At 42.3% G+C, this 18,359-nt stretch overlaps 1 protein-coding gene across 1 annotated transcript; it reads right to left on the bottom strand.

The window, feature by feature from the left end:
- Nucleotides 1-2,316: 2,316 nt before the first annotated feature.
- mmp14b (matrix metallopeptidase 14b (membrane-inserted)) lies at nt 2,317-17,531 on the bottom strand. The gene is made up of 10 exons (XM_044040613.1): nt 16,891-17,531; nt 9,116-9,264; nt 8,907-9,029; nt 7,953-8,260; nt 7,070-7,231; nt 6,807-6,967; nt 6,575-6,713; nt 5,834-5,984; nt 4,647-4,762; nt 2,317-3,648 (listed from the first exon to the last, which is right to left on the bottom strand). The coding sequence occupies exons 1-10, from the start codon at nt 16,987-16,989 to the stop codon at nt 3,182-3,184; spliced, it is 1,875 nt and encodes a 624-aa protein (XP_043896548.1). The 5' UTR covers nt 16,990-17,531; the 3' UTR covers nt 2,317-3,181.
- Nucleotides 17,532-18,359: the final 828 nt, after the last annotated feature.

The raw sequence follows: 18,359 nt of genomic DNA, 5'->3' as shown, positions 1-18,359 counted from the left end.
GATGAGGGCAAACATCATGTACGTGGAGATGTGCGGTACAGAAACTTGAAAACGAGCCGTTTCTCAGAAACTGCACAATTCTTTCTGTGCATATTCTCCGACGTGACCTTGATAGAGTGGAGAAAAAAAAGCAAATTAAAACAACCCCCATCCCCCATCCCCCATCCCCTCGTTGCCATGACTTGCTGTTTGTCTGGCTCACATGATGCAGTCAGAATTCCAGATGTTGCTCATGGAATTCTGCTCCATCTCTGGTCTCCAAATGTGACTTAACCCTCCATGCTCGCTCGCTCGCTCACTCCTCCTTCATCTCTTCCCACCCCCCAAACATCCTCGTGACTTCTCTCCCCAGCCCTACTTCTTCAAAACACTGCAGCTAAGTGGAGACAAATGGGCGCCCGGAGTCTTTAAGGCACAATAGGAAAATACCTCACCACTTTAATTGCGTAAAGCCTCATTGCAGTCATCATAACATATCATAGAGCAGCTGACCCCCCAATCCCTCACTTTCTGTTGCAGTCAGTCGTCTTTACAGTGGGTTTAATGTGTGCATGGCAGCGAGGCACCTAAGTTAGCTGTTTGAGCTTTTATTGGCGGGGAGTGTGCACATATATACTGTACATAATCCACAAATAAAAGTATTTATAGCTGTGCAAAACATGCATATAAGCATTTTGTGTTAGTGTAATAATGAAGACCACATGGACATCCTTCCATGAGTTTCCTCGTCACCCTGTGTTTGGTCCTCATAAGTCTGGAAACACAATAATAAACACACTCTTTGTCCTTGAAGGTGTAGCTGAGATACATTTTCTCTCTGTGCATCCATGACTCTTCTTCACACAGTCATCTTCGTCCCTGTTTCTGCTTAAGCTTTGGATCCAGTCCGTGTTTTCCGACCCAGTTTCTGGCCTGCCATTTTCCGAGCACCAGTAACACAGAGTGGTGCTGTCGGGTCGCAAGAAATCTGGAGGTCCAGGAAGACGAGCATAGACCAGATGGTAGAGTGGTGTGTGATCAATATGAGAGAGAGAAGAACTGGACTGTGCAGTTAAAGCTGCTGTCAGTGAAATACGTGAAACTGAACATGTATTACTGCTTTAACATAAAACAAATACTTTGGTCTTTCTGGTCCTAGAATGAGAATTTTTTTTATGTACTTTAGGCACGGACCTTGTCTTACAGAGGCTGCCATCTTGCACCACCATGTTTCTACTACGGCCTGGACGGACAAACTGCATATGTTTCCTGTCTTTGAAGTAGAAAAGAAGTAGTTTGCAGAGGCCACTGTCATTCCCTGACACACATGAGTGAGAGAGGTGAGCAGAGGAGTCCTCAATTTGCAATTTCACTGTTAGATGTCACTTATGGCACTTTTCTACTATGCAGTTCTAGCACGGCTCGACTCAACTCTACTTGTTTTTTTCTGCTTTTCCATTAGGGGTAGTATCTGGTTCCAGGCGAGCTGAGCCGATACTAAAATGTGACGTCAACTGACTGCTGGTCACTGGAGTCAAACCAAACAACGCCGAACTGTAGATCAGTTCAAAGAAAGCCGCTGTTCAAGAGCTGAATCACAACTTGCTCAGTCGTATTTAGTTCAGTGACGGAAGTATTGAACTAATATTAACTGATTCTAATGATTCAGTACACCGAAAAAGAAGTGATTTGCCCGTCACTAGTTTGTAGCGCGGATAAAACGACGCCACAGCAGTTTGGTGCAGCCGTGTTATGGCGACCCAGTCAACACTGAGGCTGAGTGGAAAAGTACCATTACTCTAATTCACTGGACCTTTAAATAGGTCTTGACTGTTTGTTCAGTGACACGAGTCTCTGAGAGACACAGACAAGAAGTTAACTTAATTTAATCTCACTGACAGCTGCTTTAAGAGACATATGGCATAAAATAAGATTGACTAGAATACAAAGTGAAAATCAAAGCACAGAAAGCCTTTTGAAATTATTTTTTATTTTGTAAGAAAAGCTTCAACTTATAAGTGAGTAAAGACAAACACACTCTCACTGAAAAAAACTAGGTCATTATCAATATTATCATCATCACTAGTATCATTATCATTGTTGTTAAACTATAACCAGTATTGTAGCACCATGATTCGAAAGCTGTAAACAAGTACAATGACAAAAATGAGTCATTTTCAGATTGTCAATTTATTTCATTTGAGATGGATTCAAGGTTTTTTTTTTTTTTTAGAAAAACAAAAAAACAAAAAAAAAACAATCAAGTTTCAAGAATACATAACCCTCTTCCCCATTCACTGTCCCAGACATATATAAAATTAAGGCCACTTTCAAAACTGTATGTCACTGTCCAGCAGGACTTTTTAATGACAATGTACAAAAACATTCTTTACACTGAAGACAACAACAATAATAGTAATAGTCATAATAATAATGGCAACATCATTTGTAATAATAATCAGCACTAGACATTGATATGAAAAAGGGAAAGACATTGTTGTATTTATTGGTTTACTCTGGTATGAGTGTACCTCAGGCCTCATGAGGCTTCTGTTTAATTTCCCTTTTATGGTCCATGCTGACTCTGACATGTTGCTTTTACTGGAAGATTAACAAACACAGGGGCTGCGCCACTGTGATTTCCAGCTGTGTGTGTGTGTGTGTGTGTGTGTGTGTGCGTGCGTGCATTTGTGTGTTTATGTTGTTGTGTGCAAGTCTAAAAGTGGGGACGAACAAAATCAAACACACTAATTCAAAGGAACATGCTAGAATGGGCGTCATGAAGATGCAGTTTCAAAGTGGAGATTCACAAGGACACAAACAAAGACCACTGACAATAAAAAAAAAGACCAAACCAAAAAACACTAAAAGTAAGACATTGAAAAAAGGCTAAAACAAACAGCAAAGAGCTGGCGTCAGTAACCACAAGGAGAGAGGCAGGGACAGAAGGGAGAGAAAAAAAGTAAAAAAATAAAAATAATGGAAGGGTGGAGTGGTTGAAAGGCTGAAAGATAGAGCAAATCTGGCAGTGGTAAAAAAAATATTTTAAAATGCAAGTCTAGCACTTTTCCCTTCTGCTCTTTGCCTTGTTTGATCCTCCTCTCTTGCTCTTGTTACCTGTGTTTAACGATTCCATCCACTTTCACTTTCCCTCTCTCCCTCCCTCGTCTTTGCATCCCCTCGCCCTCCCTGCCTCCTACGTCTACACCTTGTCCAGTAAAGATCGTTGGCAGTAGAGGAGTCGGCGTGGGGTGCCATACCGACGGAAAAACACCAGGGCCGCCAGCGTTGCGATCACACACACTAACAGGAAAAGCGGCACCACCACCGCCGCTGCACCGGCTCCACCACTCGCCCCTCCCTCCTTATCGACTTCAATAATGATCACCTCAGTGTCTTCCTCTGGCTCTGTCTCTCTCTCCCTCTCTCTCTCCCTCTCCCGCTCTCTGTCTCTGTCTCTGCCTCTGTCCTTATCCTCCCGCTCCTTGTCCTTCTCTCTCTCCTTGTCCTTGTCATGTCCACCTCCTCCTCTTCCTCCGTCCGTTTTGGGGTCTTCGTTGGGGCAGCCCATCCAGTCGCGGAGGGCTGATTTGGGGTATCCCGGCTCAACGCGCATCATCTGGTTGTTGAACTTCCAGTACTTGTTGGCTTTGTAGAAGTAGGTGTACGCTGAGGTGAGGAAGAGAGAAATGTGAGAAGCAAACCCCGAGATAAAAGAAAAAAACACAGATTCTCCACTAAAGCTTGTGAGTGAACGCAGGATTTTTGAGGGTGAACCCGCCAAAAAAGGGCAATTAAAACCAACCCCATTGCCAGTGGCTGGTCTGCTTAGCAGGGTCACAAATGTGCCAAAAGCAACAACAACAAAACCACAGTGGGGCTAAGTGACAGTATCTTCTGTATCTTTAACGTTGGTCAAACTCGACCGTGAGCGAACAGTTTCAAAGGTAGAGGTATCAGGTGATCATACACAAGTCACAAGTCTCAACACACCTGTTTCAAATAAAGGGATCGTTATCAGGCTTCTGCAGAGCATGCTGATGAGCTGACTGTTTGAAAGAGGTGTGTTGGAGCAGGGAAACATCTAAAACATGCAGGGCACTGGGTCCCCAGGACCAGGATTAAGAAACCCAGCACCTAGTGAACTGCCGGTGGAAACCTTATCGAAGCTCCTTGATGATGACTCACCCAAGGTACCAGATTGCTGTTTTTTATACTTCTGCATCTGGGTAGAACATTTTTCTTGTGTGGTGTCTGACAACTGTTGTGCGATTGGTCAGAAATTTGAAGTGGGCGTGGTTAATGCAGAAATGTTGTCATTCCCCATGAGGACTTCCCATTTGAGTTTCTCGTGAAGTATGAAATGCCCTGGCCAAAACTAACTTTGTTCTTGTCCTTGTTCACCTGGAGAACAGGAACAAAGTTCTCTGTTCTTGCAGAGTATGTATAAGACCTTATGGCTCGTTACAAACATTCAAGGCTAACAGCTATGGTAACGTGTGGAGGATGAATAACGTGCGTTAAGCGTGTTGCACCGGAAATGAGACGAAGGAATGATAGTAGTATGAGAGTGATTTGTCAAACCTGGGATTAAACCGGTTTTTGGGGTATAAAAACATCACCTCACATCAGGACATAAAAAAAATAACCCAACACATCACCCTTACCTTGATCTTTGCTCATGAAGGCTGCCTTGATGTTGTCAGGCACTCCCTGCCACGCGCTGATAGATTTTGGATAGCCTTCGTCAACAGATCGTGACTCTTCATTGAAGCGGTAATACCTAAACAAACAGTGACAGGGGAGAGGAGGAGAGAGGGAACAGTAATGGTGAGTTCACGGTTGCGCTCACAGCCTCAAAGGTCTCGCAGCTTTGATTATGATTACAGAAGACTTGAGACGTCACAAGCACTAGAAGCTAGTTTTGATAGACTTGAGAGTTGACTTTCATTTTACTTGGGTTTGCCCTTAAAAACTTAAGACAGGTTCTGACAGACATGAAACCTGACTTACCCAGAAAAACTTGAGCCTGAGCCTAGACTCACTTAAAGACTGTATATGTGACTTGAGCGTGGCTTGGACTTGCCCTGCAGGACTTAGAACTCATTCTGACCCAAATGAAACTTAGTGTACTTAGTCTAGAGGACTTGTAGAATGATTTGCTTTTGTCTGAAAGGACTTGAAACTTCACTTGAAACCTGTTTCCCAAACATGATTTGGGATTATTATAGATGAGGTGAGATCTGGACACTTCAGATGAGTGTTTCGGAATTTTCATCTGACGTTGACTTTTCTCAGCTGACTCAAGTCTTGACTGGCCCATGACCAGGAAAACCCCGCTCTGAATCACTGTGTGTGTTCCTGCTGTACTTCTGTGACATAAACACTTGGCTGACCATAAAATCACTGTTGTTTCTGCAGAAATGTGGTAATAGTGGTGTAAACTCTTCAAATACTGTAGGTCTGAAGAGAAACTGAAACCATGGGGTCTTAGTGTGCAATCTCGTTTTCTAAACACAGTGTCATAGACTTTGTTTATGTAGGTGGCACGACAATATTCTCTGACTGCCACGTATTATCCACCCTTAATATAACGGTGACTATGGTGTAAGTATAGGGAACTGACTTTGAAGTCCCCTCATGGTTTGTTTTCATGTTTAAATGAGAAGCAGGTTTGTAATTCAGGGGCAAGCGATTGACTTCATGTGTTTAAACCTCACATGGCCGACGTTCAGATATACAATATTTTTTGGTGAGGGTGACGCAAATGGATTTAGCTTGGAATCACTACTTTATAAACTTAAACTTGAGCACAGTTTTACACACACACACACACACACACACTGAAACTGACTTGTTTGCTCTGAAGAAGTAGGTTTGTCCAGTGGGAGTGTAGAACAGTGCAGCATCTATTCGATCGTTGGGAAGTCCAGTGCCCATTTCATTCAAATTCTTGGGGTAACCAGAATCCAGAGTAGATTCACTGAACACATAGTACCTGTCCCCTGGAAAGAGAGCGTAAGAATGAGGCAGAGGCGACACAAACAGAAACATGCCATATCTGGTCGAGTACAGATGCATGGATTCTAGATTTCTTGGATTTAAAGATGGGACTGTTTCATGTGATCTAATGTCCATTTTCTCCTGATTCAATGACATTTGGATATGATTTAAAAAGGAAATGTTTCAACTCTGGCAAATCAGCTAAAAAGGGGGATTAACATCATTGCCAGCGGTTGGTCTGTACTCTGGTGTTTGTTTTCACCCCTACATCACCTTTGCGTTAATTGTGACGTCACAAACAAAACAAAAGGAGTCAGAGAAAGAAGAAAACAACACAACAACAAATGGTACTCAGTGACAATATTACAGTCGTTACTGATTTGTATCTATTACTTCAGTCCCTCCTTCAAACGCAATCCCAAGTGAGCAGATTATAAGACAATATTTAAAGTGAAAACACTGAGCGCTGTCCCAAAAAGATTAAGATTTGCTTCAAACATTCAGGACTAAGTTATGCTAATGGAAAGACGACGAAAGAACACCTGTGACCAGTGAGAATACGGTATTGTCAAAAATATTAAGTCAAACATACCTTTAAAGAAAGCAAATTTGCCATCTTCCCTTTCAAAAGCAGTATTAATATGAGTGGGCATCCCCCTCCAGAAGTGACCAATCGGCATGGGGTATCCATCCAACACGTGGTTGTTACGGACTCTCCAGAACCACTTATCCTGAGAGGGGATGACAAGGAGGGTATTTTCAAACAGGCTACATCAAAACCCCTAAACCGTTACATCAAATCCAAATATGTGAGGTCACCTTACCTTGAAAATAAACATCTCTCCTCTAAAGATGCCAATGGTGTCAAAGTGTCCATCACAGATGTTGGGGCCAAAGCGAGGTTTGTCTGGTGCATATGTGGGCTGCGGGGTGTGGTAAGGTGTGCGTGGTGATACTGGCGGAGGCTGAGGGCCTGATCCAGATCCTGTGTGAACAAGGACACGTTTAAACGCTTAAGAAGACCGAACCTTAACTCTAATCCTTTTCTCTGACCGAGATTTGGACGGTCGCTCTGTTACACACGTACCGTAAAGTTGCTGCACGCCTCTGCGGTCATCATCGGGCAGTTGGAAGGTTTCAGTGTCCATCCACTGGTAGAAGGGAGCCATGATGGCTGAAGGGTCATTGGAGTGCTCCAGACCCAGAGCATGGCCAAGCTCATGCACCGCAACAAGGAAGACGTCATTGCCTAGAAGAGTTAAAGATACTTTAAGGGGGCAGCAGATGACTTTCGTGTCCCTTGTGAATCCTGTTTGTCCCTGTCATAAAGATGCAGCACAAGAGAGATACTGCCAGGGACACAGCTACTTTTCCTTAGACAGGTGTTGCTGTTGCTCTAAGGTTCCTTTGTATTGGAAGTTGACTGTTTTACTTCAAAAGTCATGTGCCAGTTGTCAAGAAAAAACCCAAAGTGAAAGTAAGGCTTATAGGGGACAAATATGAACATGTGTAATCAGTTTTGACATCATCATTTGAAGCTTAAGTCTAAATATCTTTTCATTCCAGCTTCAATGTGATTTTTTTTCTGGGATATGAGTGAAGTGGGAGACACTGAGCGATACAGGAGGAGAAGTGCATATTTCCTAATTTTAAGGTGACTCAAAAGCACACAACTCCCTGAAAAAGCTGCAGTTTAAAAATAAAGTTTAGCTGTAAGTCATGTGAGGGTGTGTTTAACTCAAGCTGCTGACATTGCAAAGATTTATGTCTGAGAAAATCCAGAAAGAAGCACTTCTCTCTCTCAGCAGTATCAACATACCCGAGGGTATCCACTCCCTCAACTACGATACTGACACACGACCAGACTTGTTTCTGCTCGCCTTTTGCTTGTGAAAACAATTGTTCTGACTCCCGACATGCAAAGTAAAGAAGGCCTGTTTATGAGATTGCCAGAGTCAGCTTCGGCTTACCTAAGAGATCCCGGTTTCCAATTGTCCATGGCTCAGCAGCATCAAAGTGGGTGTCTCCACCAATGCCATTACCGGGGAAATAGGCGTGTGCCAGGAAGCCTCCCTCACCATCGAATGGGCTGCTGTCGCCATGGAAACCCTCAGCAAAGAAGAGCATGATGTCAGCAAACTCCTCTACTTTGTCCCGTATGTAGCTGTAGGGGATTTCCCGGAAACGCAGGGGAGTGACGCTCTCCCACACCTTGAAGGCCTTTCTGATGGCTTCATGGGTCTCGTACTCGCCGACCTTTGGGGTGTAGTTCTGTATACTGGAGTTTGAACAAATGTGACAGGGAAGACAGGGTGACACCTTCTTCATGAAAGAAACATTTCAGTTGCTCAGTAGTTCCACTGAGTACAACGTTAAAATCAAGAAAACAAATCATTGTGTAAGCAGCACTTCAGCCCCGTTTCCAAACAAAAACAAACCCTCTTTAAACACCCTGTGTATTGTGACAGTGAGAGGATCGAAGTATCAGCGTGTCGCGTTCTTCTTCCCTGTGGAATTTACTGGTGGGCTGCACGCTGCACTTCACTGGTATGATGTCACAGGATTTACGTTGCTGTTGAAGCTGTGACCATCATACGACCATATCACCACGTGCCCAGCAGTAGAAACACAAGCCAGGTCAGAGGTCACTGTTCCAGACTGCATTGTGACAAGCTGAACTCCACTGTACCACTTGTTGGAAATGAGACTTTGGAGAGTGCAAACCTCTGATCATTACACTCAGATGAAGATCCATATCAAGATCATTGGGACAAAAATCCACCCTTTACGTTTGCATGCTGCTGGATACAGATTGGCTAAAGAGACAAACCCAGCCAGAAACGCGACCTATTGGCGCAGCTAACAGCGGTTTTAAAAAACTGTTCGCTCATGCTTCGGCAGACGCATCAGCACCTTAGACTTACGAGAAAGTGATGTCTCTCTTGTTCCACTTCAGGCCCTGGATAGCATACCGCTTCCTCCTCAGGTTGCTCTTCAGCTCGGCACCAAACTTATCTGGCACTCCACAGCGCGGCCGCTTCATGGCCCTGCCAGACAAAAGACGGACTCTGTTCACATCAAGATCACAAGAATACTGTAGCTCTCGAAACCTGGGTTGGATGATGATGTTTACTTGATGGTGTCGTCGTCAAAAGTGCCAGAGACAGTGAGGCCATAGAATCGTTGCATAGCAGCGATGGCTGAGGGGACGGAGTGAGGAGAGCGGAGTGAATGGGTCCTCAGGTCACCTGGGGGTAGGTAACCGTACTGCTGCAGCCATGACTGTAGAACAAAGCAAAGGACAAATAAACACTCCTGATGTCACCTGTTTTGGTGATCGAGGGTATGGGAAATGTTTGGTCCTATGTCGGTTTTTCAGGATGATGTTTTTATGAACATTCAGCAAAAACACATTCCTCACTGACAGTGAAAAAAAAGGCTTCCTAAGTAATGTTTTTCTGTGTTTTGGTATCTTGATCCAGCAGGATCAACATCAGTTTCATGACTAAACACAAAAGCTATTTAACCATTAACATTCAACTCTACAGTGAGCACCACAGTGAAGCTGAGGTCAACATGAAAGAACTGTGCCAAGTTCAAGCTTCCACAAAAAAAAAAAACATCAAACAAAGGCAGAAACTGACCGAGAAACTCCCCCTCAAAGAGTTAAACATTAACTTTCTGTTTAAGTTTCAGTGCAGATGGCGGCAGTTATTACTAAACCTGTAACATCTTTTACAAAACACGCTGAAAGTGTTTGTTTAAACTATTTAAAGAACACATCACGATGGCCACTGAGTTCTTCAGTGATCCAGATCCCTCTGTCTGCGCCATGATTGACCTTACTTTCCCCTGGAAACCCATTTTACCGCGGTGCTGGTTTGACATTTGGGCCGGAGCCAGCAGCTTTGCTCTGCACCTCTCCCACACTCTTTCTCCTGAACTCTTTCCCTCTCAAACCGGAGATGAAAAATAACACTGAGACTATTGTGAGCACAGCAAAAACCAAGACCACTTTGACATTCTGCTGTACTCACTTTGTGAGCTTGTAATGAACATGTAGAGTGTTTTTTTTTGTTTGGATATGAGCTTGACTGATGAAGACTGCCTGCAATAAAATAACTGACTTTTTTTGGAGGAGGATTTTTTTTCCTTGCACAGCAGGAGCTGATGTGATCTAATATTATAATTATTCTCCATTTAGCCTGGAAAAGCCAAGGTCATAGTTTGTGTGCGGAGGACGGGATAGAGAGAGAAGACAGAAAGATAGGGAGTGTCCTCGGGTGAGACTCAGGCCTTGGGCAACCTCAGCCAATGTCTCCACTCAAGCAGCAGCGTCAGTCAGTAATTTAACTGGGAATTTTGTCCTTGTTGCATCCAAACCTCAAAGTCGAACTCTTCCCCCCCCCGTCCGTCTCTGTCTTTGCCTCTTCACTCCTCCCCTTTTTCTCCCTCATCCCTCTCTTATGGAAAACCCAGAGACTTGAGGGTAAATACTTATGAACAACCACACCCAGCCACCCGATTACTGCGCTACAACCTATCTGCTGCTAATAATTCAAACAGAACATGTGTAACTGCATTGTTTCTTTAATTTTCCACTATAGATAGATGATATATATATATGTATATATACATGCTCTGGTCTGTAGGTTTATATTTAAGCATTGCTACACATGTAGAATCATCCAGCCTTGGACTGTAGCTTGGACAGTTGTGGAAGCCCTTGAAGGTCTAATCTCTCCCCCTCTGTCTGTCTCAGGGAGACACGGAGGTCTTAGTGTTTAGACTTCACCCCTGAATGAGCTCTTTCTGGTTCTGACTCACCCGTGAAGCTTCAGAGGACACAAAAAGACTCACTGTTTGCCACTGTTACAGCACACGCAAGGAGGGAAGGACGGAGGTGAGTTATAACGACAGCGTGTAATTAAGAGTCATAATGAGCCTCCTGCAGTCTGTGGGTCCTTCTCTCCCGAAGTTAAACTGGATACATTTATAAGAAAAATGGTGTTGAAGGTTCGACTGAACTGTGCTTGAATCCGTATTCTTCTCTTTCACATAGTCGCTCGCTTCCTGACTTTGGCCTCAGCTCAGTCAAAAGGCTGCTGTTGAACGATACTGAACACTAGTGTTAACTTTAGGGCCCCACACCTCCCTCACAAGTCCCTCTGTTGACTTGACAAAGTTCTATTCACCATCAAACTTGACTATTTTTGACCACACTAATGGCCTAAGTGACTGCAGGGAGAGGAAATGGTCACTATTCACAGTGGCAAAGTAGATGACAACCCAACAAGCTTTTGATGTTGTTTAACAACCTTTTTTAACAGTTGTGTCCTCCAGGCTCCAATCATTTAACCATTTTACCATTCATCCTTTGATTATTAGCTGTTACAACTTAAACTAAGGTGCAGTGTGTAACATTTAGAATGTTTTATTATCAGAAATTGAATACACTACCCTTAAGTATGATTGTATAAGTGTATAATTGCTTTAAAACAGAAAGGTTCTTTTTGTAGCTAGAATAAGTCTCTGCAGCATGTTTTCTACAGCAGCCCAAATGGTCACACCAGAGTCCAGACCATGTGTTTAGACCTTTGAAGCGGAATTTCACCACACAAACTAAGGAGAAAGAAATGATTGCTGGTATGCACAGGCCACCGTAGTTCCCTGACAACCTTAAGAAAGGGAGGGATGAGAGGTGGAGTCTTCTGTTTGTTACCATCTGCACGTTCTAGCATGTCTCGCCTCGCCTTTGATATCGGGCACGCCGATTTCCATAGTATCTTCTCAACGTGGGCGGGGTCGTCATAACATGGCTGCACGAACCTGCGGTGATGTCATATTATTCGCGACACACTAGCTAGTGACGGCCAAAGCAGTTGTTTTTTTCCGTGTACTGAATCATTAGCATCAGTTAATTAAATATTGTAGTTCAGTACATCCTGCATGACCGGAGCACAGACGCCGTCGGACACAGTCACTGAACTGAAATACGGCTGAACAGGTTGTGATTTCGGTTCACGATCCCTCGGCTTCTGGCAGTGCTGTCGCTAAATACCCAAGACACCTAAATATTAAAATATTTTTATTTATATATTTTTTTTATATTTTTAATTTAGATATGTCCCTGCTAAATATTGGAGATTAACACGTTTTCAGGATTTTTTGAGTCACTCTTTGACCAATCAGTGGCCGACAGTCTACTATACTAAAGAAAGCACCAGGTACTATCACCAATGGAAAAGCAAAAAAAGAACTTGTGCTAGAACTGAGTAGTGAAAAAAGTGCCATTAGATGTCGCTAATTCTTACACACAGGACCTTTGACTGCTTATTAGGGATGATAATTGCTGAGTAATTAGGATTAATACCAGCACTGGAGCATAGTGCAGCGACGGCCACGATTGGAATGAAGGACAGTGTGGCTGAAGCCATGGGAACCACTACTTTTCACGTTCTTCTAACTGAGATGAAACTGTAAATGTAAATGATGTAAATCCCATTGACTGGTGAATACAAAGTGAATACACCACAGTTCTCCAGGTCGGTCCTGTAAAATCTGTGTGTCCCAAAGAGGGTGTTTCCTCTCAAGCCAACATAAAGCATTGTTGTTGTAGATATTATTTCGTCTCTTTTTGGTCTTCATGAGAAGAAATATGTAACATTTGTTTTGTATACTACATCCTTCATCTGAAAATGGGCGTGTCATTAGCTGTCAGAGTCCTATGTGGGTTCAGTGAGTGTGTGTTGAATTAATAAAACTGCTGTAGGGATCATTTTAAAAGTCAGTGTTGAATTCAGTCTTCAGTTAATGTTGCACAGACTCAGAAAAGCACAGGGATTGTGAGGTCAGCTCACTCATATGCGATGCTGTGAATTTATTGTTTAATGGAAGATGTGCAGGAATCAAACAGTGGGTTGCTATGGATGTCAGCAGGCAGAGAGCTCTCTTTGCATAGGATAAGAAAGAAAGAGGGAGGGATTGTGTTTCAGAGAAGAAAAAGAGTCAGTTGTTCCACTCGATGAAGGCCAATGGAAAGAAAGTTTAGTGAACAGCGATGGGAGTCCAGATGAGGCATGCTGGGTATACATCACACGCACACGCACACACACACGCACACACACACACCAGCTGATCATTACACATCCACTCAGAGCTACAGAATTTCATGAACACATGAAGTTATTGCTTACAGCAGCTTATTTATGGGCTGTTATGATGTAAGTGAGGGAATTTTGAGTGTATGTGTACATTGAGTGTAACACTATAAAACTCAATCTTTTTTTTTAATCCTTCTCACTGTACAAACATTGGCCTCAAGTTTAAGTTGTTGATACAGAAAGACATTTAAGACCTCACTAACATCTGCAGCAGCACATCCAGAAACCTTTTTGTGTGTGTGTTCTTGTATGGGTATCTTTGTGAGGACCAAACAACAGAGAGTGGACTTGGTTTTATGGTTAGAACTAGAATTGAGTTTAGGTAAGAGTTGTGGTAAGGGTTAGGGTTAGGCATTTGATTGTGATGTTTAAGGTTAAGGTAAGGGGTTAGGTATTTTTTTAAATTGCGTAATCACCTATTTTAATGATCGGTTGAATATTTGAGTGGGTTTTCGATAAAGTAAAAATAATTTCTGATTTCAGCTGCCTTAGTGTGAATATATTTTGGTTTCTTTGCTCCTCTATGACAGTAAAGTGAATATATTTGGTTTATTTGGAGGATAAAGCGGTAGAGAATGGATGGATGCTCCTCTATGACAGTAAAGTGAATATTTGTGAATATATTCAAGGACACTATCATCAAAACCAAATCAGGTGATCCCAATGATGTTTTTGAACACATTTGGCTCATTAGGGTAAAGGGCTAGTAAATATGACATCTTTAGACCTCTTTAGAACCTTTGCTGGTATGAACACTGACATTGTCAGGACCAGTATTCTTCATTTGGACCAAAGAACAGTCCCAATGAGGCCAAATTTCTGCTTAAAGTTGAAATTAAGATGTGAATTGTGATTAAGTTAAGGTCAGGTTAAGGCATTAACTGGTTATGGTTAAGGTTATGGATAAAGTTTCGGTATAGCTGCCCAGATAAAGGATAGTCAGTGTAGAGTTTGTTTAATCCCCCATGAATCCCCTTTTCATAACACCTGGTTAACATGAGTGGAAAAACACATATTTACCAATGTCATTATATTAATCGGTCAATTTCGAATACACTTGCTATGATTCTGAATTGACGAAAACTTAAGTTGACCCCTCGCTTTCCTGCTTTTTTCTTCTTGTAGGAAATTAGGTAATGACTTTGCCTATTATCTAATTTCCTGTAACACCTCCTATCTTCTCACCGCTCACCGATGATCATAAGGATGTGGCATTGTCTCAAAACTACACTTCCTTCCTCCCCCCTTCCTCAAAAATGACTAGTAAGACTGTGGGATGAGAGACTGGTGTAAAGTTACCAGTTCAACCAGGCAGGAAGAAGGCGACAGTATATTCCTACAGGATGTGAGCATGACAGCTGTGATTTACTCCCCGACCCATTCATCTGGTAATGGCTTCATTTTCCAACTGTTCTTATTTTTCCTTCTTCTCTAGATTGCATCACCCCAGTCAGCACAAAGCCTTCTTTTCTAGGCATCAACAGCATCTTCACTGTTCTCCCTGCCTCGCTTTTATGTCCTCATTCCAAGTCTACTTATCTTTCCTTTGTAGTGAATGACCTCAGTGTATAGCCACTCCCATGTGTGTGTGTGTGTGTGTGTGTGCATGAGGAAGCATCTGTGGTCATATATGGTAAACGTACACATGTACATGTGTCACGGGCAGGTGGCTGCTGACACACCAAGGTGTTTTTGTGGTAAGGCTAAAAAAAAAAAAAAGAAGCAACCACCCACTTCCTGTCTCTCCCACAGACCACAGGAAGTGACTGCTGTGTACTTGCGACAACTGACTGCTAATGTCACGACCGCAGACCCACTGACCGACGTACAAACCACTCACTTTAATCGGACGTGATAGCACAAATATGTTGCTCCTCAGCTCATTTGTGGGTTGGTGGAGGCAAAATATGATGACGCATAAAAAAACAACTAAATAGAGGATGTAACATTGGAAAATAATATTAACTTGACACTGGGAACTTCAAACCAAGCTCCCCAGAAACACTGCATTTGGTTTGTTGTGTTACCTCCTAATGAACACTGATGTTTCTCTTATGTTTGATGGTGATGATATAAAAAATGTTTTTAACTCTTTATAAAAAACACTCTTCCAAGTCATAAAGAAAACCCCAACTTGTAAATCAATAACTCATCATCCCTTGTTTGTGTTCATAGTTGATGACTGTTAGAAAACCCTAATTGTCGTGACCACCGTTTTCATTCTGCTTTTCCAGCTGCTGTTGTTGACATAAAACAAAATGCATTAGAGGACTTTGTATCATGTTGCTGCATCAGCATTCAGACTCCTCTCATTTATGTTTTCCAAAGGAGACGAGAAGTTGAGTAGTTTGCTCTATTTGGTATTTGGAACTTGTACTGGGTAAAGCAAAAGTTAAGTTTGCTATAATCTGAATTACGTTTGTGATTTCTTCACCACGAATGAGGATACACTAGCTGTTGCATTATTATTATTATTGGTTGCTACATCAGAATTCCTAAAATAAGCACCTCTTAAAGTTACTGGTTTAGCTGTTAATAAAAGGCGACATAAACAGAATGCTTCCCTGAATGATATGTCAAAAATGTAATTTTAGATTAATAATCAGTTTAAAGACAAAGGTTTTTAAAAAGGTTTATCAGGCCTGTTGTCTTCCCAGAAAATAAACTGTTTTTTTGTTTTCTTTGTAATTGAAGACACATTTTCTTTATGTGAGTGTGTAAGAAATAAGAAATAAAGGACATCTAAAACACTGAAGGAAGCAGGTGTGTAGGTATCACAACTTAACACAGTCTACAGTGGATTGTATGGAAGGCTGTTGATCTTACTGAACATAAAAGTACAGTACAGATAAGAACATTGTAAATTAGAGGAAAATAAACCTTGACTCCCTTGATCTATAAAGTGAAATCCTTTAATGTTCAGAACCAGAGTTTTTCCACTGATGCTGGAGGCAGAGACACTGCAGAGGCAGCAGAGCCTCTCAGATTGTCAAACCCACCTCACTCCAGTGCACTGAGCCATAACTCAGGACAGATGTCAACAATTATTATACATCTCCCCGTCCCTGTGGACGTATCTGCACCCACATCCCTCAAACTCCCCCTCCCCCTCTGTCTCTGCCTCGACCACAATACAATGCTATGCGTTTCTCCCCATTTAATGTTTTTTTTTTTTTTTCTCCTTGCTTGTCTGCTATTTGCCCTGCTCAGCATTTCTCAGCGTTTTCATGAGCGCTATCATCATTACAGGCTGCTTCCTCTAACCCAGGGTCAAAGCCATTCCCATAGTCCTGGGGCAACTCAAACACACAGGAGGGCAGCAAACTAAAGGAATTAATGGATGCAGGGGTTTTAACATGTGGTTTTCTGCCTTTTACTGTAACAATAAAATAAATATCATCAAGGAGCAAAGTACGAATCTGTATATTTTTGATTTAAAAGGAAAAGGCATTTGATTCAGGGGGTTTCTCTTAAACATTTTCAGTACTTCTTAAACTCCATCCTAGCTTTCTTTCATATTGAGCTCTATCCTTAGGTTTATTTATCTGGATTTGGATCATCTGTTTTGGATTTGCCAGCTCCAGTACAATATGGATTTCATTAGTCTGGATTTAGTTATCACTCTGGATTTATTTATGTAGCTTTGATCTGTTTTTTATCTCTTGTAGTGTCATTGTGGCCTGTGTTGCTCTCATCAGGGTTTATGTGTGTGTGTGCATTTGATAATGATTTTTTTTTAACTTACCTGTGGATTGACTTGTCGCTCTGTCGCTCCTTGTGCGCTCAGCTCCCACACCACTGCCAGCAGCAGCAGAAGGACAAGCGACTTCAGCTCGAGTGCCATCACTCAACTCTCCAAATTAGAGAGAAGAATAAAAAAAATTACGAAAAATAAAAAAAATGTGAAAATCTCCCTCTACCACTTCGCGCAACCTCCTCCTGCTACTTGTCAAAACATCATGTTTGAAAACTTATCCCATAAACGAATGTCTGGGCGCAAAGGCAGCCGGAGTTTGCGCAAATCAGGAGCTTCCAGAAGGAGATGTGTGTTGCTGAAACCACGGAAGTTATCTGTCCAGTCTGTACATTCTTCTCGAGGTTTGGAGAGTTTTAAGTAGATTATCGGACGCTGGTGGAAGCAGGAAGCAGGAACAGGAGGGTCCTGGGGCTGCAGGCTGTGCGTAATTTGCGTCCTAACTCGGCTTGCGCTCTGCTCCAGATGTTGCATCCGACTTTGTTTTTGTGAGGCAGTCTTTACACTCTCGCTGTCCTCTGTTTTCTTCTGCTCCAGACAGTCGTCTTACTTTAATCCCCTCTCCTCTTCGCCTCTCTCCCCGCTGCAGACGTGGTACTTAGATTCTCCCCGGAGACATTTAGCTGGAGAGCAGAGGGTTGTAAACCTCCCACTCTTAAATCAGCCCGCCCCTCTGACACGGGGCGCTGGAATCAACTTGGTGACCTTGGCATTAGACTTGGCACAGCCAGCCTGAGCCCTCAGGCAATGACTTCATGCATTAGTGCGCTCTAACATGCATGAAACTGTTGTTTGCAGAGCAGAGACAGTTGGGTGGACAGACATTTGTTGTTGTTTTTAACAAACCACACTGCTCAGATGATGTGGGGAAACAATCCACGTTTCTATAGGAATATTTCAAACCTGTGGATTTAGCAGAAGAGTTTGGGTTGAGGAAAAGTGGGAAATTGCGCCCTCTAATGCACACATTGAATATAAATTTAAAGGTCCACTATGTAAGATGTCGGTGAACGTGATACACTAGGTAATTACACTAAAAAAATGGTCTGTTTTTAAATTGAAGTGTGTATATACTCAACCATTGCCTTTACGATGGTTTTCAACACTTTCCATCATATTACAATGAATGTGAATTTCAAAGTATCTATCTATCTATCATCTATCAAAGAAAATTGTTACATATTTAAGTGAAATAAGTTCAAATACTGGTCTAAATTTCAGACCTACTAGTATTAACAGCAATGGCTATCCTGAATGTGCATTTGCAAACAGAAACAAATGTATACATGTTTAAAAAAACATTAGCCATACAGTACATTTACTGTGATCTGCCCTATATACATAAATACTGCAGCTCCGCTATACTGACTATGGCTGTGGAAAGTTTGCTGGTGTCCTCCAGTCCACTCGTCCTCTTGGCTGATGTGACGTTTTAGCGGTGAGAAAGAATAAATGACATC

Source organism: Solea senegalensis, linkage group LG1, assembly GCF_019176455.1.
Source record: "Solea senegalensis isolate Sse05_10M linkage group LG1, IFAPA_SoseM_1, whole genome shotgun sequence".
Taxonomy (NCBI): Eukaryota; Metazoa; Chordata; class Actinopteri; order Pleuronectiformes; family Soleidae; genus Solea; species Solea senegalensis.
The sequence above is the reverse complement of the archived record's forward strand: the minus strand, read 5'-3'. Positions and strand labels throughout refer to the sequence as shown.

Excerpts from the sequence above, each read along its gene's own strand:
- mmp14b (XM_044040613.1), bottom strand. The coding sequence starts at position 16,989 with ATGGCACTCGAGCTGAAGTCGCTTGTCCTTCTGCTGCTGCTGGCAGTG. Across the intron at positions 4,763-5,833 it reads TACTTCTTCAGAGCAAACAA|GTATTACCGCTTCAATGAAG; the intron begins GTCAGTTTCAGT and ends CTGTTTGTTTAG. Across the intron at positions 3,649-4,646 it reads CTTCATGAGCAAAGATCAAG|CGTACACCTACTTCTACAAA; the intron begins GTAAGGGTGATG and ends TCCTCACCTCAG.